The sequence below is a fragment of the Xenopus laevis genome, chromosome 1L (assembly GCF_017654675.1).
Source record: "Xenopus laevis strain J_2021 chromosome 1L, Xenopus_laevis_v10.1, whole genome shotgun sequence".
Lineage (NCBI taxonomy): Eukaryota > Metazoa > Chordata > Amphibia > Anura > Pipidae > Xenopus > Xenopus laevis.
In genome coordinates, this window is record NC_054371.1 from 160,805,211 (window position 1) to 160,828,597 (window position 23,387).

At 37.9% G+C, this 23,387-nt stretch overlaps 1 protein-coding gene across 1 annotated transcript in view; it reads left to right on the top strand.

Moving 5' to 3' along the window:
- Positions 1 to 23,387, top strand: part of sez6l.L (seizure related 6 homolog-like L homeolog) — a 210,807-nt gene that overhangs the window by 98,172 nt on the left and 89,248 nt on the right. Inside the window, exons 2-3 of the mRNA XM_041566129.1 lie at positions 2,087 to 2,773; positions 3,161 to 3,294. Coding sequence (XP_041422063.1) covers positions 2,087 to 2,773; positions 3,161 to 3,294 — 821 coding nt within the window. The remainder of the gene's footprint in view (positions 1 to 2,086; positions 2,774 to 3,160; positions 3,295 to 23,387) is intronic.

The window sequence follows — 23,387 nt, forward strand, 5'->3', positions numbered from 1 at the left end:
AAGCATATGATTTGCAATATGCATTCCTTTCATACATATAAAGAATTTTAAAGCAGCCATGTTTACACAGCTTTAGAAGTGGGCTCAGACAAAACCTCATATTGGCTGCTAAACACATGCCCCATTGTATCTATCAAGAGATTAGCAACGACAATGGTTGGCTTTTGCACAGCTTTATGTAAGATGCCAGTTTTGAAGATAACCCTGTTTGCTGACTCACTGAGCATGTTATTATCATAGAGTATGGAGCAAATATATTATGGATGGTGCTGCAAGAACTATTTTTAATTGTTTTAACTGTAGGCATAAATATCATGTATCCTTAAAATTTTGGTTGGTGTTCACAACTTGCTGTATCTGACAGCAAAACATAAGGTACAATGTGAAGGCAGTGGCTCCCCATAAAATTCTAATGGTCTGTTCTACAAACACATTTATAATAATTTAAAACCTGGATCCCATAGTGTTGCCTGGCAGCCAAAACTACAATCATCACTATGTACTGAACTATTGTAACCATATTGTACCACTATTGTATAACAACAGGGAATGTAGTTATAGGGTAGCCATCTTCCAGAAAATGCTCCCAAAATCTTTAAATGTTACCTTATTAGTGAGACCTTTAAATGTAAGGTATGTGCCATATGTTTTCAAGCCTAGCAACTTCTCTGACTGGTATCTTCTCCTGAGACGTGTTTAATAAATTAATACTTTGTGAATACTTAGTAAACGTTCCCTAGGCTTCACATAGAAAACGGCTGGAAATTGATGGAGAATATAGTGAAGGCACAAAAATCAAACAATTTTCAGACATGGTTTTAATGTGCTGATGGATCATGAGGAAAACCTAATAGCAACTATCATTCCTTTCATGGATTAACATATTTTTCTTACAGTTTTCTGTAGATTATTATATTGTTTTCATTACCTTTGATGAGATAATTATTTTATAACCAATCTGCTTCTAGATTTCATCAGCAGTCTATGCACATACATAGCATATGATTACCTACATTTAGTGAAATGCATTAAATGGCAATGTCTTGTATCTGTTTTACATGATCATTAAAACATATGTTCTAATGGCAAGACCAAGCTGACACAATAACAGAGAGTAAATATTATTGTCTGTTAAACTATTATACTTAGATTATAAATATTGAACACTGTGGCAAATGTGTGGATTTTATGTAGTTGTTACGAGCATACAAAGATACAATTGATGTGCTGTATTATTTGTTGTAAAAATCTCACCACCACCATCAGCAAGGTTATAATATAAGGTCTTAATTAAAATAAATGTCTTACTGGTAGAGGATCCATTATCGGAAACCTGTTATCTAGAAAGTTCCGAATAACTGGAAGGGCACCTCCCATAGACTCCAGTTTAATCAAATAATTCAGATTTTTAATAATTATTTCCATTTTCTCTAAAACAGTACCTTGAAATTATTCCAACTAAGATATAATTAATCCTTATTGGGGCAAACAATCCTATTTGATTTATTTCATGTTTAAATTATATTTTAGTAGACATGTTGGTGATCCAAATTACACGAAAGATCCCTTATTCGGAGAACCCAACGTCCCAAGCATTTGGCATTACAGATCTCTTACCTATACTAACAATTTTCTGATTAACAAAGATTTCCTTTAACTGATGCAGACAATAATATTTCGTACTGCATATTCATTCTAATGCCGGTTCATTAAAATTTATGATATGATGTTATTTCCTACCCAGCTACAGACCTTATACCTGCATAGCATTTTGGATAATATACCTTGTACCAGGCTTACTGGTGACCTTTTTTAGTGAATTCACCTAAAATTGCAAAAGCCAGCTTGACTAATATCCAATCATTCTGTATAACTCTACTTGGCACATGATGGACCGTTTAATAGATATTACATTACCTTAAAGAGAAATTATTACCTGAAATAATCTTAACCAGCTCTATAACTACCAGTAACCTTTACTACTCTCTGCTGATTGCCACAAGTTTACATAGTAGTACATAAATGTCTCATGAATGGCAAAATCCAATAATTCAGAAATATGCTGACTATTTTATGTGATTTACAGATATAAATATAACACAGAAGCCTTCACCAACAAGTCTAGTGGAGCTGGTTCCCCATGAACTTGTCAACAATAAGATCAGCAAAGAGAATTCCCAGCTAAAAGAAACTGTATCTCAAAGCATCCCTCCATCTGCGGAATTAATTGACCCAGAAAGGCAAACTAGGTTATTCCACAAAGAGGTATCTGAAGTGTCAAGCACTGCCCCAAACTTTTCTGGCACACAGACTCTGCCAACAAGAAAAAAACCACCATCCTTAAAGCAACTGAACACAGCAAGGAAACGTCTGAGACCATATTCCACCTCTTTTGTTTCTGAAAGACTAGCTGAGACAAGTGGGAGTTTTTCCTTACCCACGGAAAAGGTCCAAGGAGTGAAGGATATTTTGTCAGAGACCAGAGAAGCAAGAGAACATATTCCAGAGTTTTCATTATGGGTTAACAGAAGACACAGTGGCACAATTTCCCAGTTCCCTATTCAGTTAACACCATACACATCTCAACCTGCAGTTCCTCACAACTCTGAATCCTTGAAATTGGCCTCATCTGATATAAACACTTCTCTGCAGGCAGATGAACCTTCCAGAACACATCATGCAGACAATGATTTGAACACAGGAGAGGAAAACCAAGAGACAACAACGTCTACAATTATAACGACAACAGTTATAACCACAGACCAAAATCCAGGTAAAAAATATTTCATGACTAATTTAACTTTACAGCTACTAGATCATTTTCTAGACATTATCAAGTAAGAATACTATGTTGACACCTTATGAGAATGCAAAAAAAATACTTTTGGCCAAATCATATGGTATGGTGTCTTGGTGAAGTTGGTTGCCCTCCAGTTGTTGCCAAACAAGAATTATTTTCTCCTCCATTTGCAGTTATTTGAAGGACTTCTATGGTTGCTCTACATTGACTGTGGTTCAAAAATAATTGGATAACCATAGGATGCAGCTACCATATCTATATATGGCAACCTTTCTTGCAATATACCTTTGTGTATTTGTCTTATTGTGTAATGTATTCATGCTGTTTTCTATGCAGTTTCTAACAAAGGTTTGTATACAGTTCAATGCAGTATGAATTTCCACGAGCCGGAAGCATACATTGACTCAACAGATTACCCGCCGCTTCCTTCTCAAAACTATTTGGAGTGTACTTACAATATCACTGTGTACATGGGCTACGGAGTTGAGCTACAGGTAGGAACCTTCTTTGTTTTTTATTTTTAGTATCTTTTCAGCTATAATCTAATCTACAATGCTGGACTCTCGGAAAACAACAATAGGTCTCATGGGCCTCCATTTAAAGAATTGCACTCTTCTTTTGCTAATCACTGGCTTTTAACTGAAAACATGCCTGCAGGCTGTTTTAACTGATCAGCTATTGATCTTCTGATCCATTATTACTTTCTACTAAGCCCATATATAACCATAATAAAATAATTGATTTTGGCTTTTATGTCAACCATTTTTCATGAACAAAATGCATTTGGAAGATCAGTCTACATCTATCCTTGTAAGTATCCTTGTTAGTTTATATTGTACTGTAGATTTTTTGGATTCATTACTTAAACTTGTTTCTTGGTAATATTCCATACAGAGATTTTTTTTAAGTCACAATAAATAATTTGGCAGTTTGGAACAGGACATGATTGCTTTAAAATTATTAAAACCTATGCCTAGTCCCACATATTATCTCTGCAGCTGGCAGTTTTTCCACATCAAAAGTCTCCATTGAGCATCTTACCAATAAGATGTTTGAAAATAAGTAAAAGTTTCAACCTTGTGGTTTGAACTGATAGTAAATGGTCGCTTAAACTGTTCTTTTAATGTATATTGGTGCTGTTTCATTTTTTCTAAAAAGCAGTTTTGTATAACCAAAGGGGAATATTTATCCAGGCGAAGTGTGATATTAAACAATGTGATAAATGAATGGACCCCCATAGACCCCCTGTGAAAAGTTTGACATATTTTAATCCCCCCAAATATTTATATATTATCCTTAAACCACTGCATATGGGATTGTGTTCCCTTCATATGTTGTTCTCATCTGCCCCATAACCTCTCATGTATGTAAACCAGTTTTGAGATACATATGCATTGCATCTACTAAATACAATAGATATACAACTTAAGGCATGGGTGAATTTGACCTGTTTTGTTTTGCCAAAAATTCACCGCTGCCGAAATGTCGCCGACTTCCATTATAGTCTTAATGGGCATCAAAAAATTTTTGACGCATGCCAAATTTTTTTGACGCACGCCATTTTATTTGACGAGCAACGCCATACAAGTCTATGTCCATCCCTAAGACAGGGAGGAGAGTAAAGCATAAAACTATATAAAGTTATTTTCTAGAAATCCTTTTTTTCTATATTTTATTTTGCATCGTTTGACATTCATGTATTTTGAGTGAAAACCACAGACTGATACATGCACTCCATACATTGAAAACCGACAGATGTTTAATAGATGACTTTCAGAAAAACAGCCTGCAGCCTAACATTAATGAATTAGTATGGGGGCACATGGAACAGAATATTCTGCTTTTTACTATCATCTCTTTCTCCTTGTTGCATCTCTGACTGATCACCCCTTTCAAACTATTCCCAGCCACAACTAGCCTGAAGTAAAATTACTATTTAACTGGCAAATCCAAGACAACCCAACATAAACCACAAGGGAAATAATGTTTGAACTCTTTATGCAACAGAATGTTTTAGGCAAAGCACATTTGAATGGAAGTGCAACACAGAACATGCTTTTGCCTGATGCCCAATTGTAATTGTAAAGTCTTGCTTTGAATTATTTAACATATTTTTTACAGAGCAAATATAATGAAGCCATTAAAGATTCTGACTAATGCTTTGATAACTAACAAAAGATAAATGAACCATCTTTGCATTGTGCTGACATATATTTGGTATCTGGGGAAACATTCTGTGAAAACTTAGTTTTATTCTAGAGGCTCTTTTAGGAGGAAAACCATAAAGGGAACACAATACTATTATTAAAAAAAATCACTAAACTGTAGAGGGTGCATATTAATTCATTGCACACGTTTTATTTAGATGTTTTTGAGAAATTGTCTATTTGTATAATTCCACAATCATTTTTTATTGCTTTAGGGAACAGTTCAGAGTAAATGTAAACACTGGATAAATAGAGAGGCTGTATAAAATGTTTCTAATATAGCCAGTTAGCCAAAAATTGAATGTATAAAGGCTGGAGTGAGCAATTGTCTAACATAACAGGACAGAACACTACTTCCTGCTTTTCAGCTCTTTAACTCTGAGTTAGTCAGCGACTTTAAGGGGGGCCACATGGGACATAACTGTTCAGTGAGTTTGCACATGATGCTTTCCCACAGAATTACGCTTTACCTAACATCCACACTCTTGACTCTTGACTCTTAATTGTGAATGAATTGCCACCCGTTTTTTTTCCAAAACACATCAGTTAATAGTGCTGCTATTACAGAATTCTGCACTGAAATCTATTTCTCAAAAGAGCAAACATATTTTTTTATATTCAGTTTTGAAATCTGACATGGGGCTAGACATATTGTCAGTTTCCCAGCTGCCCCAGTCATGTGACTTGTACCTGCACTTTAGGATGGAACTATTTTCTGGCAGGCTGTAATTTCTCCTACTTAATGTAACTGAATCAGTCTCAGTGGGACTTGGCTTTTACTATTGAGTGCTGTTCTTAGATCTTCCAGGGAGCTGTTATCTTGTGTTAGGTAGCTACTATCTGGTTACCTTCCCATTGTTCTGTTGTTAGGCTGCTGGGGGGGGAGGGGATGATATCACTCCAACTTGCAGTACAGCAGTAAAGAGTGACTGAAGTTTATCAGAGCACAAGTCACATGACTGGGGGCAGCTGGGAAACTGACAATATGGGGCACATTTACTAAGCTCGAGTGAAGGATTCGAAGTTAAAAAACTTTGAATTTCGAAGGTTTTTTTTGGGTACTTCGACCATCAAGTAGGCTACTTCGACCTTCAACTACAACTTCGACTTTGAATCGAACGATTCGAACTAAAAATCGTTCGACTATTCGACCATTCGATAGTCGAAGTACTGTCTCTTTAAAAAAAACTTCGACTACCTACTTCGGCACTTTAAACTTATCGAGCATCAATGTTAGCCTATGGGGACCTTCCCCATAAGCTTTCTTTGTTTTTTTGATCAAAGGAAAATCCTTTGATCGATGGATTAAAATCCTTCGAATCGTTTTAAGGATTTAATCATTCGATCGAACGATTTTTCCTTCGATTGCTCGATCGAAGTATTTGCGGTAAATCCATTGACTCCAATATTCAAAGTCGAAGGATTTTACTTCGATGGTCGAATATCGAGGGTTAATATTCGACCCTTAGTAAATGTGCCCCCAAGTCTAGCCCCATGTCAGATTTCAAAATTGAATATAACAAAATCTGTTTGCTCTTTTGAAAAATGGATTTCAGTGCAGAATTCTGCTGGTGCAGCACTATTAACTGATGCGTTTAAAAAAAAAACTACATGTTTTCCATGACAGTATCCCTTTAACTTACGCTATTACCAAATATCTAATGTTAATTCTGGAGTAGTTTTCCATGCAGGACTTTTCCACTCTCCCCCAGCAGTGGAACAAAGAGACTGTTCCCTTCTGTTTCAGTATTAAAGCACTAGCCTCAATATTTTAAAGTAATCCATAAACTGCAATATATATATATATATATATATATATACACACTAGTGAAAATACCACACTCATGCTGACATATTTCATCAGTAATAACTGGCTGATTCCAGTATGTATCGTTAGTTCCAGTGTGCCACAAACAACATTGTTTGCAATAGCAAAAAGGAAGCACATAATAATAAATTACATATATTTTAAAAACATTCACGCTATATAATGTTTTCCCTGCATCATGAATAGTAGGCAATTTAATGTCTAATGCAGATCTAAGTTATGTCATTTTTTGTACTCAAAAATCAATAGTTTAGTAACTGGACTCAGAAACTCTTATCACATAACTAAGCATAGAAAAACTCACTCACTTTTTATTCTTTCCCCATGGGATTTTTAGAAGCGTACTTATCAATAGGTTCTGTGGTGAGCTTTAATTTCACATTATGATAAATCTGCCCCCAACTGTACAGTAACCTCATAAAGAATAGTTGGTGTGTGTACCTTAATACATGATAGTTAGGATCTACTCATATCACACTGGTCGAGTTATTTGTCATCTTAGGAAGTACTGAATTGGATAATCAGTAGAACAGAGTAATATAATATTCTGTGCTTTACTGCTTGGTTTTCCAGTTCCAGCATTCCTCCTTCCAACCTCTTCCTGCTACTATTACCATTAAAAATAACTGACTCTCTTGAGGACATGCTTAGTGAAAGACATAAAGAGTGACTTTTAACATGCACTGTGACCTGCCTGATTGTGGTATTATAATGAGGTATGGATGTGAGACACAGTGCAAAGGAGATAAAGCTCTGCAACAAGCTGTTCGCAACCAAGCATAGCTTGAAATCAAATCTACGTGGGGAATTTAGCTTCTGGCTTGAACCAGGCTCTTTTCCAGTCCTGATATTAGCTATCAGATCTGCTTTTATAAAGATAACACACTCTGCACAGTCACAAAACTGAATATCATTAGTCACATAAAATCAATTTGCATCCAGTTTCAACTCAATAGTGGTGAATGAGGAAATGTTTCTTAGTGTTCGAATAAGTTGCAGCATTCTGTAACTCTTTTTAACAATGACAGTTGGACTGCATGGAAGTCACTGACCCATGGAACTCCAGTAAGCAGTGTATAAGTACTCTGATCTTTTATCTGTAAAATCAAAATATTGGGCAAGTCTTGTAAATGCTTTCTAAAGTCCATGAAAAGCCATGATTTTGCAATTAACTTTTTAATTTATTAACATTTTCTTAGAGCTAGAAACCAAACAAGATCACTTCCAGTCATATGCAATTATCAAGTGATCACTGTCCTTTCGGGAACTTTTCACACTGTCCTTTCGGGAACTTTTCGGGTAACAGGGGTTAGCTTCTGCCTCAGGCAGCTGAACGATTCCAATATAAATAAGCTATGATCATGAGCCATACTTATCATCTATATCCTGTTAATAGCTTTGAAAGTCTGCTTATTTTATTTCACAATTCCTGATACAGGTATGCACATTTATTTACTCCTAGCTATACCTAGTACAGACAGGCTATTCAATAATTCCATTAGTAGCCCACTGCATCCTAAATAATACATCAAGCCTTCAGGTCTTGTTACAGCTTGTTTTTAGTGACAGGCACAACATGACATCCAGATTATCAGAAAAAAAATCATTATGCTTGAGTGTTGTGTTGCTAAAGTATTTGCATATGCAATCGTGCAACATATTATCAAGATGGACATAAGCAATACTAAGAATGAACATGTGTATTTTGTCACCTAACATGACGTTGAGCCTTTACCAATTATGACCTTTTGTTATAACCACTGGGGTAACCCATAGCAAACAATTAGATATTTGTTTTCATTGTACCACCTGAAGCTGGCTAAAAAATGAATCACAGATTGGTTTCTATGAGTTACTGCCGCCCAGGTGCAAATTTGCCCAGTGATTATAAATGAGCCCAAACCTGTCTATTGCTGAATCCTGCATGACTTCTAAAATTCACTTCCAACCCACAGTCACTGACCATCACTATCTGAGTGCAAGTTCAGAGGATTCTAAAAACCTTTTTGAGTAATTTACTAAATCTTTTTTTTTTTTAAGATAAATAGCATCTAATCCAATAACAATCAATTATATAGCAAGTAATCACAGCAAATAAGATCAAAACAGAAAAACTAAGATTGCCAAGACATTATATCAAAACATGCCACAATGTAGTGCCCTCCGTTTGTCTGCATATCTCATTTCAACCACTCCACACTTTATTAGAGGAGGTCAGATATGTTTTAGGTACTGCTACCTTTATCTGTCACTTCTCTGCCTTTCATGATTCCTCCAAATAATAAGCAGAGTGGTTACAATCCCATCTCTGTGTATTTCTCTGTCTCTCTCACAGACACCATATTCGTCATTCTTTTCTCCATCACAAATGTTTCAATATCAGATCAAAGGATGTATTTTCAGCATTTAAATCTTGTACATTTTTAGAGCATTAAATGCCCTCTAATTTGGCAATTTGAACTCAAGCATCTGAAAAAGAAAGGTGTAAAAATGGAAAAATAAAACAAAAGACAGAAAGATCCAGAGAAACTTGACAAATATCCAGGCAGGGCACCCAAATTGCTAAAGGCTATACTGTAGATGATCTAGTTTTCAAGGAAAGGGCATATTAAATAGAGTTTTTATCCTTGGAACAGTGGCCCTCATAGGGGCCCTCATAGAGAAGACATGGTCACTAAATGAGAGATATGCAGCAAATCATTCTATGGGCAGCATAACATTTTGTAATTGACGTATATAAATAAAAGTACAGATGGCATGATACACAGTGACTGTAGATAAAGAAGGTTTTCCAATTAGTATAGGAAGGGTAGATTTAATGAAAGGGCTCTCAGGAGGAGGTGACAACTAAAAGTACTAAAACTTGACTTTTTAAAGAAAAAATTAAACTACAGCTTGGATTATTAAACATTTAGCTAGCAGTTTTTGCATTAGATTTATTCTATCCAATGAGATGCAGCACTGATGGCTAATGTTGTTTACAGAGAGTTTTAATGGATTGAAGCTTGATGTACTAAAGCAAGTGCATTAGACTAGACTGTGTGACGATGGAAGAAATGATGGATGAGATATTAAAATAAATGTTTGCCTACATGAATCAAGCAATTCACGTAGGAGGAATGACATCCATGATAAATTAAATAAAATTAATATTTATCTAATTAGTAGCTTCTTAACCCATAACAATCTTACCTGAGATAAAGCCAAACTAGAAAAACCTTTATAATCTGCCATATCAATACATGATTTGCTAATTAAAACCATTCACGGAATCACCACCCCATTTTTAAGGGCTAAAAAGGATCTGTTGAGTGATAATATTCATCTTATCAAAGAATTGATGCTAAAATCACAGGCAAATTGATTGTGAGAGTTTAGTGTGCCATTAGATGTACAGTAGATTCCTGGATGGTATCTCCCTTGCACAGAAATTCTAAGAAATGTCATGCCATCTGCACTGCGGGGCAATTATGTACTGTATATTTGTAATAGGCTTCACTTGAAACACGTGTAAATCTGTGTTGGAATTGGGTTTAGGGTCATGGAAGTCTCATATAGTTTATATATACATATAACCCCTGTACTCACAGGACTTTCTTTCAGGTAATATTCAGCCTCCTGGCTTCCTCACTCTCTTCACAATACTCTCTGGGGCAAATTCACTAAGATTCGTAGCTGTGTCAGGCGCAACTTTGCCGCACTTTGCCGCACTTTGCCGCACTTCGCCCGGCGTAGTTTCGCCAGCGCTCCGCAAATTGACTAAAATCAGAAGTTGCGCAAAGGGGTAGCGTGAGGTTGCGAAGTTGCGCTAGAGTTGATTCGCTAAGCGAAGCAAAGTTACGCTAGCGATGGTTAATTTGCATGCGGCGCCAAATTCAGATTTCAATGGAGGAATACGTAGAATCACTACAAATGCCTGGGAAACCTTCAAAACATCAAATAAAATTTTTGTTTTGCCCTACACATGTGCCCACTGTATAGTTAAGTTGCCATGAGTTAGGAAATGTAGGGGGGAAGGAGGGGAGCCCCAAAAATTTTTTCGATCTTTTTGAGCCTATCACCCATAATATAGAAAAAACGCAAGCGTTTTTTGGGACTTAGTAAAAATTTGACCTTTTTTTGAAGCAATCCCTATCTACTCTATTGCGCTTCACCTGGTCTGAGGTGGCGAAGGAAGTCTAGTGTAAAAGTTAGCATTCAGTATACTGCGCGCGTTAGTGAATTTGCGTAGTTACATCTGTAGCGAAAATTCACCAGGCGTAAGGGTACGAAGTAACACTAGCGAATTTACGCCAGCGTTCATTAGTGAATTTGCGAAGTAATGAAAATGCCCAACGTTAGCCAAATGACGCTAGCGTTAGGCGTTTCGGCGCTTAGTGAATTTGGGTCTCTGTGAAGGTCGCAGGCTCCCTCTGCTTCTTGCAATAACAGGCAGCACTCCCAGCTCCTCTGGGAGTTCCTCACACAGCCAGGTCTCCTACCTGCTGTGCAATCTTGAGAGACACATTCTCCCATTCTAATTAAGTTTAAATAGTCTTTCCACAGGACAGCTTTCCTGTGGAAGGTGAACTCCAATCTCTGGACTGGATCTGCGGAATGGAGTCCCTGGCTACTAAAGTCTTTAAACAGACGGCTGATTCTCTGTTTAATAACTCCCTTCCTGGAGCCTATTTCAGTACCTGGGGAGAAATCAAAGGCTAGAGTGACCTTTTTCCACCTTTTCCTAGTCACTCTACCAATATATATATATATATATTAATAAGGATTCCTTTCCTGTTAATCATTAATGAATGTGATGTATTTATGTAACCCAAATCCTTTTTCCACTGCTATACCTGATTATAGCCATGAACTCAAGGGGCCATCTTCTCATGCTTCTATCATCAGCCAAACTCATACATCTCCTGTGTCCTGATTATTTATGTTCTATAGCTTATTGCCCATGGTGCACCAGTCAAAATAGCTTATAACACCATGCACTAGAATATTATTTAGTTGTTCAGAATGTGTCCCACACACAGACACACACACAAGAAATAATTAAAAACATTGATTGGGAAATGAAAGATGCTAGCTTGCTAATGAATCACATTATTCCATAATATATATCTGATAATTTAGTATTTTCATTACAACGAGAGCAATAAAACAAAACATGGCATTCTCTTTATAACATGGCTCAGTGATTTCTGATATTGAGTTCTTGATTACAGAGATGATTTGTAATGCTAATTACATACTGAAGAATATGGTCTGCCATTAATATTGATATCATTTAAAAGTAATTATTGCTATCTCTTTTGTTTGGCTCTATAAAGCTTTAAGGGGACAGCACTGTGCAGCGTAAACACCCATGGACAAAAACAAACACTGTGGATGTTCAACAATTGACAACTGTTCAATTGTTAGAAAGCTAAAATGTTAGAATCATTTCTTTAAAACACATCTTTAAATCGAGTTTTAGGGGCAAATTCATCAAGGGTCGAATATCGAGGGTTAATTAACCCTCGATATTCGACTGGGAATGAAAATCCTTCGACTTCGATATTCGAAGTCGAAGGATTTTGCGCAAATACTGCGATCGAACGATCGAAGGAATAATCGTTCGATTGAACGATTGAACAATTAAATCCTTCGAATCGAATGATTCGAAGGATTTTAATCTAACGATCGAAGGATTATCCTTTGACCAAAAAAACTTAGCCAAGCCTATGGGGACCTTCCCCATAGGCTAACATTGGGAACTAGGGGGTCGAAGTTTTTTCTTAAAGAGACAGTACTTCGACTATCGAATGGTCGAATAGTCGAACAATTTTTAGTTCGAATCCTTCGATTTGAAGTCGTAGTCGAAGGTCGAAGTAGCCCATTCGATGGTCGAAGTAGCCAAAAAAACACTTTGAAATTCGAAGTTTTTTTTCTTCTATTCCTTCACTCGAAGTTAATGAATTGGCCCCTTAGTATTTTGTATAGCAGTTTAATTTTAGAGAGAGAGAGAGAGAGAGAGAGAGAGAGAGAGAGAGAGAGAGAGCATCATGATCACGAGGAACTTAACCAACCTGCACTAAATGTACATAACCAGAATACACCTGTTACTGCACCGTCGCCTAATCTGATTGTCTCTCAATGCATTAATATCTGACAGCCATGTTCTCTACTACATGAAACATCTTCCCTATATACCTTAAGTACCATATAAGTACTTCAAAACAAAACACTCATTGGTATTCCATGGGGATTCGTGAATATCACAACAATTCCATAATTACAAATTCTACCATACAAAGATACATACTGTATACTCCATAGCATACATTACACTTGTCATGATCCTGTGCCAAATCACACACCCACTCTTAATATAGAAAAGTGAATCATACAGTGCTTCAAGGCACATGGACACCTCGAGCAATCAAATGGCTGTAATATATTAATACTGAAGTACAAGTGTCAGATTTATCTTCTTGCACAATCTAGATTTTGACTCATCGCCTCTCTCCATTGGTACATAGCTTAAAACAATGTTGCAAATACTTGGCCATCTTTCAGTGACAACCTATGTATAGACTTCACAGGAATAGGTTTAGGGCAAGGGCAAAAATCAGGAAAGGAAAAGAAGGGAGGGCATGACCACAACTGGATTGGGGTTATTTAAAGGGTTATCAAGGTTATTTAAGGTCAAATGTTAGAGTTATTGTACCTCAAATGAACTTGAATGAATTCACAATGCAAATGGTTTCTCATCTAAGAAAAAACCCGAATGGAAAAACTTGAATCGCTCGAATGATTCGAGTTTTCAGGCAAAACCCTCCAAAAAAAACCTCGAAGGCTATTAACATCTTCAAATGGTTCAAAGGACCTCTGCCATTGACTCCTACATGACTACTTGACAGGTTTTAGATGGTGTATTTTCGGATTCAAGCTATTTCCAGGCTTTTTTTTTTTTTTTTTTTAAAAAAGCAAGGTTTTTTTAACCCAAATTGTGAGTTTTGACAAAAAAAAACACAACTTGAAAACACAAATTTTCGTGGCAAACTCAACTGGAACTTTAATAAAGCTGCCCCCTAAAGATGCCTCTGATCATATGATACCCTAAAATAACATACAGATCTATAGCAAACAGGACAGTGATAGGATTTAATTTAACCCATAAGGTGCAATCATCTTGACTTTCTTGAATATTATCTAGCAAGCCTTGTTCTGTAACAAGAATTGATCTCTATTATACCTTTGTGACAAGAGCAGAACATAGTCAATAATCATATGTTTTACCATAGGCAGTGTACCATTTAACCTTATACATATAAAGCAAGATATTGTATAGTATTTGCATATATAATGTATAGTAAATACAGTGTAGAATCATGAGAGAGACCATAACAGATTAACACAAGCTTATTAACAGAAATAATGTTAAAACAAATGAACTAAAAACAGCTTAGCTTGCTCAGTGCCATCACAGGACAATAGGTCAGTAGAGCCTTGCACAGCTCAGGGCCCTAAGGGCTGAATGCAGTCTCACAAATTGACATCTGTATCAGATTTGATAAACTTGTAATCTGTTAAAACTTTGATAAAACCCACAAACAAACTGCTTGGAATCCTTCCGAGTTACCCAGTTTGTATTTTGTCTGCTGCTGGTAATAAGTTGCCTTCCAATTACCCTGGACCCACAATTATTGCATTATATACAGGGAAACCTCCAGTATGGGATTTCTATTAATGCCAATGGGAAGCGATCTACAGTGAGTAGTGGGTGTTGTAATTGTGATTTCTAATCACACTCAAATTAGAAAACATCACCTGTGCATACATTTAAACTGTAACAACTTTGTATATTTGGTGTGATCATTTTATCATTTTACCTGCCCCATTAATACACTTGAAGGGAAATGGCTAGAGTATATATTTTCCACGTATTCTTGTATAAAGTATCTTGTTAAATGTTGAGAACCTACTGGAGCAATGAAAATAGATTTTATTTCTGCAGTGAAAATATCATTTCTGTTTATTAAGCACCTTTGCTGCCCAAGAATCCTGTCAGTGATGGACTATATGCATTTATATTGAATATTTCTACTCCAATTCTTATTGCAAGGCCCTGCATTGAGAGTATTGGTATGTAAACCATTAAAATATCATTTCAGTATAAGTATATGGATCTATTATGCAATGACCCATTAAGCAGTAACCTCCAAAATACAGACATGTCATTTTTCATAGGACCCTATTTAAATAAACTATTCGGTTCAAAGGCCATGTAGGTTAACAGAAGCTGGACAGTTATATATACAACTACAACAACGACTATTACTATATGCTTTCCAATCTAGAATAGGTATAGAACCTGTTATCTAGAATGCTCAGGACCTGGGATTTTCTGGACAATGGGTCTGTTTTGCATAATTTGGATCTCCTTACCTTTGAGGGCAGATTGATTAAGGTTCGAATTATAAATTTGAATTCAAATTAAAATTTTCGGGTTAGATTATTGGTCAAAACTTTAATTAAAATTCAATATTTATTATACCTGGACCATGGGAACAACTTAAATTTGACTATTCATCACCTAAAACCTGCCAAGCAGCGGTGGAACTACCGGGGGAGCAGGGGGTGCGAGCGGGCCAGGGGCCGCACCCCCTCAGGGCCCCCCGGCAGTCTGTTCGCCGCTGAAAATGCGGCCAAATGCGGCTGTATGGAGGGGGCGTGCCGGCTGCACGTCACGCACCAGGGCCCGCCCCCCCTCTAGGATCGCTACTGCTGCCAAGTTCATGTAGAAGTCAATGGCAGAGGTCCATAGACAAAAATAGCAGCACACTGTTAAGTTGCAAAAAGTGCTCAAGTGCATAATTTATTTAGCCCACAGCATACAAAGGCCTTTGTATGCTGTGGGCTAAATAAATTATGCACTTGATCACTTTTTGCAACTTAACAGTGTGCTGCTATTTTTGTCTATGGATTGATGTGACCCGAGGACAGGATTGGGTCTTCTAGTTCAGCACTAGGGATGTCGCGGACTGTTCGCCCGCGAACTAGTTCGCGCGAACATCGGGTGTTCGCGTCCGCCGAATGTTCGCGAACGTCGCGCGACGTTCGCCAATTTGGGTTCGCCTTAGCTGGCGCTTATTTTTGACCTCTCACCCCAGACCAGCAGATACATGGCAGCCAATCAGGAAGCTCTCCCTCCTGGACCACCCCCACACCCCCTGGACCACTCCCCTTCCATATATAAACTGAAGCCCTGCAGCGTTTTTTCATTCTGCCTGTGTGTGCTTGGAAGAGCTAGTGTAGGGAGAGAGCTGTTAGTGATTTGAGGGACAGTTGATAGTAACTTTGCTGGCTAGTAATCTACTTGATACTGCTCTGTATTGTAGGGACAGAACTCTGCAGGGATTTGAGGGACATTTTAGGTTAGGTAGCTTTGCTGGCTAGTAATCTACCTTCTACTGCAGTGCTCTGTATGTAGCTGCTGTGGGCACTGCTGCTGATCTCTCATCTGCTGACTGCTGCCTGTAACCCAATAGTCCTTGTAAGGACTGCTTTTATTTTCTTTTTTGTTTTTTTACTTTGCTACTATAAGAGCCCAGTGCTATTAGTCTAGCTGTGTTGGGGAGTGGGACTGGTGTGCTGCTCCTAGTAGTTCAGCACCAACCAGAGTAATTTTTTTTTTTAATATATATATATTTTTTTTATTTTACTTATCTCACTGTTCTTTAACGTGTCCAGTGCTGTTTGCTGTTCTTCATAGTAGTGCACCAATAGTAGTGCACTTGCAGGCATTATTTGCCCAGTGTGTTCTTCAAACAACTGCCACCTAGCTGTGTGAGCTTGTTCACATTCTGTCTAAATATCAATAATAATACCGTCTCCAGAAACACCACCTGAGTGACGTTTTTCAAGCAGCAATAATATATTCCGTATCCACTGCTGTAGTGTATACGTTGACCTTGCAGGCATTGTTTCAATTTGTTTGCCCAGTGTGTTCTTCATTTTCAAACAACGGCCACCTAGCTGTGTGAGCTTGTTCACATTCTGTCTAAATATCAATAATAATACCGTCTCCAGAAACACCACCTGAGTGACGTTTTTCAAGCAGCAATAATATATTCCGTATCCACTGCTGTAGTGTATACGTTGACCTTGCAGGCATTGTTTCAATTTGTTTGCCCAGTGTGTTCTTCATTTTCAAACAACGGCCACCTAGCTGTGTGAGCTTGTTCACATTCTGTCTAAATATCAATAATAATACCGTCTCCAGAAACATCACCAGAGTGACGTAGTGTGATTTCTGCCCTTTACAGCACAAAACGCAGCGCTGTGTCAACAATGTATTTTTCAGAAACATTTTTGCCCTTGATCCCCCTCTGGCATGCCACTGTCCAGGTCGTTGCACCCTTTAAACAACTTTAAAATAATTTTTCTGGCCAGAAATGTCTTTTCTAGCTTTTAAAATTCGCCTTCCCATTGAAGTCTATGGGGTTCGCGTCGTTCGCGAACCGTTCGCATTTTTGTCCGGAAGTTCGCGAACATGTTCGCGAACATTTTTTCCGACGTTCGCTACATCCCTATTCAGCACCTGGCACTTCAACTGTGTTTGTCTGAGAGGTGAGCGCTCCAATTTTTGTGAATGGCAGAGGTCCAGTGATGCATTTGAAGATGTTAAAGGAAAACTATACCCCCCAAACAATGTAGGTCTCTAAGATATTGCATAAAACAGCTCATATGTAAAACTCTGCTTCATGTAAATAAACCATTTTCATAATAATATATTTTTTTAGTAGTATGTGCCATTGGGAAATCATAAATAGAAAATTGGCATTTTAAAAATAAGTGCTGCCCCCTGGGATCGTACGATTCACTGTGCACACAAACATACAAAACAAACCATACATGATAGGTCACATGGGCCAATTAACAGACAGAGTTCTGTCTTTTGCTTCCACAATTCTTCCTGTTACAGCTATTAGAGCTGCAGTATTTCTGGTCAGGTGATCTCTGAGGCAGCACACAGACCATCACGAAATGGGGGTTCAAAGCAAGAGATGTAAAAGGGTAATATATATACCAGTTTTGGTAAGATTCTTTAACATTCCACTTAATATGATATAAACTATCTGTTGCTTAAATATTCATTTTTGCAAAGTGATTTGTCTAAACTGGAAAACTGGGCAGCAAACTGGAAAATGAGGTTCAATGTTGATAAATGCAAGGTTATGCACTTTGGCAAAAATAATATAAATGCAAGTTATACACTAAATGGCAATGTGTCTAGGGGTCTTTGTAGATAACACGTTGGCTAATTCTGGGCAGTGTCATTCTGTGGCTACTAAAGCAAATAAAGTTCTGTCTTGCATAAAAAAGGGCATTAACTCAAGGGATGAAAACATAATTATGCCTCTTTATAGGTCCCTGGTAAGGCCTCATCTGGAGTATGCAGTTCAGTTTTGGACTCCAGTCCTTAAGAGGGATATAAATGAGCTGGAGAGAGTGCAGAGACGTGCAACTAAATTGGTTAGAGGGATGGAAGACTTAAATTATGAGGGTAGACTGTCAAGATTGGGGTTGTTTTCTGTGGAAAAAAGGCGCTTGCAAGGGGACATGATTACACTTTACAAGTACATTAGAGGACATTATAGACAAATAGCAGGGGACCTTTTTACCCATAAAGTGGATCACCGTACCAGAGGCCACCCCTTTAGACTAGAAGAAAAGAACTTTCATTTGAAGCAACGTAGAGGGTTCTTCACAGTCAGGACAGTGAGGTTGTGGAATGCACTGCCAGGTGATGTTGTGATGGCTGATTCAGTTAATGCCTTTAAGAATGGCTTGGATGATTTTTTGGACAGACATAATATCAAAGGCTATTGTGATACTAAACTCTATAGTTAGTATAGGTATGGGTATATAGAATTTTAATTAAAAGTAGGGAGGGGTGTGTGTATGGATGCTGGGTTTTCATTTGGAGGGGTTGAACTTGATGAACTTTGTCTTTTTTCAACCCAATTTAAGTATGTACAGTATGTAACTATGTAATTTTAGGGGTATAGTTTTCCTTTAATATCCTTCCAGACATTCAAGGTTTTTTTTCGAATAAAAACCTTGATTCGAGTGTTGTCTAATTCGATTTGAATTTCATTCAAGTTTTTGGGTTGTGATATGAGTTTTAGATAAAGAGTTTTTTTCTTAAATAAGATACTATTCAAATTTTGAGGTCATTTGAGTTCAAGGTTAAAAAAACATTCAACCTTTGATATCAGCCCCATGGTGTACAAAATCATTAAAACATTAATGTAACCCATTAGGATTGTTTTGCAATAAATATTATATATATTTTAGTTTAGATCAAGTACAAGGTAATGTTTTATTATTACAGAGAGAAAGGAAATCATTTTTAAAATCTGAATTATTTGATTAAAATGAAGCTTTGTGGATACTAGGTATTCCAAACCTGTATAAGTTAGATATTGCATATGCAGATGAAACATTAATAACTACAAAAAGGCAGATACCAACGATAAAGTATTTCTGTATAAAATCTCAACTTAATAACCTTGTTCCGATGCCTCTGACTGAAGCATAATTTTGTGTACTTTACTCTAGCAGATCACTTGATCAGTATTCCTCTCCCATCACTTACTGTATATTTTAAACCAAGAAATCAAGACACGCCATCTGAGAGCTGGGGCGTAGAGACATATTTTGTGTATCCGAGGCTGTCACCCGTGATGTGACTATCTATAGATGTCATAAGTGATGATGATAAATGCAGACAATTTTTAGCTTCTTGGATATAATAAGCAAAAAGCATGGTTTACTGGAGGCCTATATTGTGCTTCGAGAAAAACAGAAATATTGCCAGCTTATTGCCAGCTCCATCATGCTACAGAGCAAAAATATAAAAGACTTAATCCTGTGGATAAGTACTTGGGTTTAATGTGGCTGCGTAATAATGATTTCAGTTAGAATGATGTCAGGGATCAGAGTAGGCCTGTAGGGTAACAGAATACAGCGTATGATTGAAATCTTTACTTTTCTCAATATAGAATTGATACAGCCACTGGGGTTCCCTGCTAAGTTTTCACAAACACAAACTCTGGGAGTACGTACACTGTACTTGTAGTCTGCTGATTCTATATCCCAGCAGCACTTCCTTTACTCCCAGCAGCACTTTCTCTCTCCCTCTTCCTTCCTGTCAGCTCACAGAGGGCCTCCCCCTGCTAGCACAGAATCAACACAGAAGAGAGACAAGTGTACACAGCTCTCCTACAGTTCTATAACACACCTGTCCTATGCTAGCTAAACCTTCCTTGCTCACTCTGGGCTGACATGGTTCTTCTTCACAGGTGCTCTCTGGTGGAGATTCCTCCCGTGATACATACCTGGCTTTGTGTCCTGCCTCCTTTTATACCCTTCTAGTCCCATCCTTTTAGAACTTCCCATGTGTTTCAAGTTTTTTCTATCTCCTTCTCTTGGCCAAACACTATTATTACAACTAACATCTACTTAACTCAATACTATTATCAAGTGGCAGAAACTAGTTGTTATTTTCCCACAATAACTTTGGTGAACCCCTTTCACCCCCTTACATGCTTGTCTTTCTTCAACTACTTTATACTCAATTCCCCCTCTGCCTTTGTTAGCAGCTAATGAAAATCTTAAAATAAATAAAAATAAAACTTAACATGGATTGATAAATTTGCCTCTATGGTTCCTTAATAGGATTAGGATGGAGTTACACTAGTTTCGGGGAATGCCCCAATGTGGCTTTGCCTACAGTTGTGTTTACTGGGGTATTATATCTTGCAAAAAAAGTTGTGCTAAATTCACTAAAAATCTACATAACTGATAAACTCAGTGCAACTTCGGATTTTAGTGAATTTGCGTATCGCTGGCGGAAATCGGCCTGGCGAAGTGCGGCGAAGCGGACGCTGGTGCAACTACAAATCTTAGTGAATTTGCCCCATACTGTTTATACCCCAAGCCCTTCTTGACACAATTCACTTTCAACCTTTCCTTTGAAGGACAATTTCCAATGATCCAAAATATATAAAATTGTTAGTTTTTTTTATGTTTTGCTTGCTTAACTGTCCCTCAGAATTCTCATTCCATTTTTTCCGAAGTTGCACTGAGTTTATCAGTTATGTAGATTTTTAGTGAATTTAGCACAACTTTTTTTGCAAGATATAATACCCCAGTAAACACAACTGTAGGCAAAGCCACATTGGGGCATTCCCCGAAACTAGTGTAACTCCATCCTAATCCTATTAAGGAACCATAGAGGCAAATTTATCAATCCATGTTAAGTTTTATTTTTATTTATTTTAAGATTTTCATTAGCTGCTAACAAAGGCAGAGGGGGAATTGAGTATAAAGTAGTTGAAGAAAGACAAGCATGTAAGGGGGTGAAAGGGGTTCACCAAAGTTATTGTGGGAAAATAACAACTAGTTTCTGCCACTTGATAGTAGTATTGAGTTAAGTAGATGTTAGTTGTAATAATAGTGTTTGGCCAAGAGAAGGAGATAGAAAAAACTTGAAACACATGGGAAGTTCTAAAAGGATGGGACTAGAAGGGTATAAAAGGAGGCAGGACACAAAGCCAGGTATGTATCACGGGAGGAATCTCCACCAGAGAGCACCTGTGAAGAAGAACCATGTCAGCCCAGAGTGAGCAAGGAAGGTTTAGCTAGCATAGGACAGGTGTGTTATAGAACTGTAGGAGAGCTGTGTACACTTGTCTCTCTTCTGTGTTGATTCTGTGCTAGCAGGGGGAAGCCCTCTGTGAGCTGACAGGAAGGAAGAGGGAGAGAGAAAGTGCTGCTGGGAGTAAAGGAAGTGCTGCTGGGATATAGAATCAGCAGACTACAAGTACAGTGTACGTACTCCCAGAGTTTGTGTTTGTGAAAACTTAGCAGGGAACCCCAGTGGCAGAAAAAGCGTGCTCTCTTTAGGGTGCGGAAGGAAAGTGGGTCCTTGTCAGGGCTCTGAAGAGCAAAGCATGCTCTTCTCAGGGCACGGAAAACCAAAGAGAGTCCTTCTCAGGACTTTGAAGCAACTGCCACATAAGTGGGGATTCCCTTCAGCAGTTCAGAGATCATTAGCTGTGTTATTTGGCTGGCAGGCTACCTGTATCACTGCAATTTAAAGGTCCTGCCAAATAAACACATCAACCGTTCCACTGTGTATGTGTATTGCGGATCAGAGAAGTTCAACCGGGACTTAAACTTAGTGACCAATAAGGGGAAGTAATGGACAGAAGATACCTCCCCTTGTGCTCCCGCCCTGCCTTCCCGAAGTCAGCAGCTCTCAGAAAGCAGGGGGGCCCGGCTAATCAAGAAAGTGCTGCGTGGCCGGGCCCCCCTTACCCTCGGGCCCCCTACAACTCTCACCCCTGTCCCCCCTGATGGCTGCCCTGCTCCTTTAGCGTCACACACAACTAAATGTGTGCTAGATCTCATGCAGTAGCAGAAGAGGGCTATAGAACTTTAAAACAATGAGATAATTCAGGTTAGTGAAAACGGTCAGCTAATGGCCCCAGGAGTGAGTAGGAGTAGCTTCCCTGCTGTTGCCCTGGCAAGTAGGGTGACAATGTGAATGGCCAGGGTAGTGTAGTCTCTGGAAATATTTAGCAAGACCAAGGAAATGTTGGGACCCATTAGAGTGTCCGGCAAGTCTGGTGTTGTGGGTTCAGCCATGTAGAGGAAACATGGTGACAGGTTCCCTAGAGTGCTTTTGGGGGCTGGTGGAAAGGATGGGAGAGAGAACACTGTATAGGTTGTAATTAACCAGCTGAAATGTTGTACCTGACCTACCTTGTGAATGCTTGATTGTAAAATCTGTGTGAAGATTGTGAAAAATATCGTCTGTCAAGCATGATTGTGCTAACACCTGTAAAATGATGGTGATTTTACAACCCCTGGCATTTTGTTCTATTTCCTGGAATTGAGTGAGGGTTCAGGCAATCACAGGGAATTACTGCCTACATTAGCATGAGTGAGGAAAGGTGAGGTATGGGTGGAAAGTGGCTGCCAATAAGCTATGAATGTAGAATGGATACAGAATACATAGAATATATAGATTGCAAAATCATATATCTTAGTTACCCTACCACCATTATTTATTCTTGTTTGTCTTATTGTACTAAAAAATATAAAAGCTCTATTTTTACTTGTTCCAGTGCTTGCAAAGCATTGACTGATATCATAGATATCTCATTTCAGCGAAAACTCCAAATCTGCTTGCAGTATATATCGACTTTAAAAGTCTACCGATGCTTCCCATTAAAAAAGAAAGGAACCTTATAGCCTAGAGTCGCACAACGAAAATCTCATTATTTTCAGCACTGCTCCAATTAATAAAATTGTGTCTCATCTGCTGGTTACTAATAATAACCAACTTGGACTTCATAAAGTCTTCCTCAATTGCAAAACAAAGACAAACATACAAATTGAGCATTAAAATCTTATAATATCAGTAATAAAATACGATATAATACAGCTTTTCTTTTTCATTTGCATGCAAATAACTGGTTGTTCCATTGGCGGATTTGCACTTCAA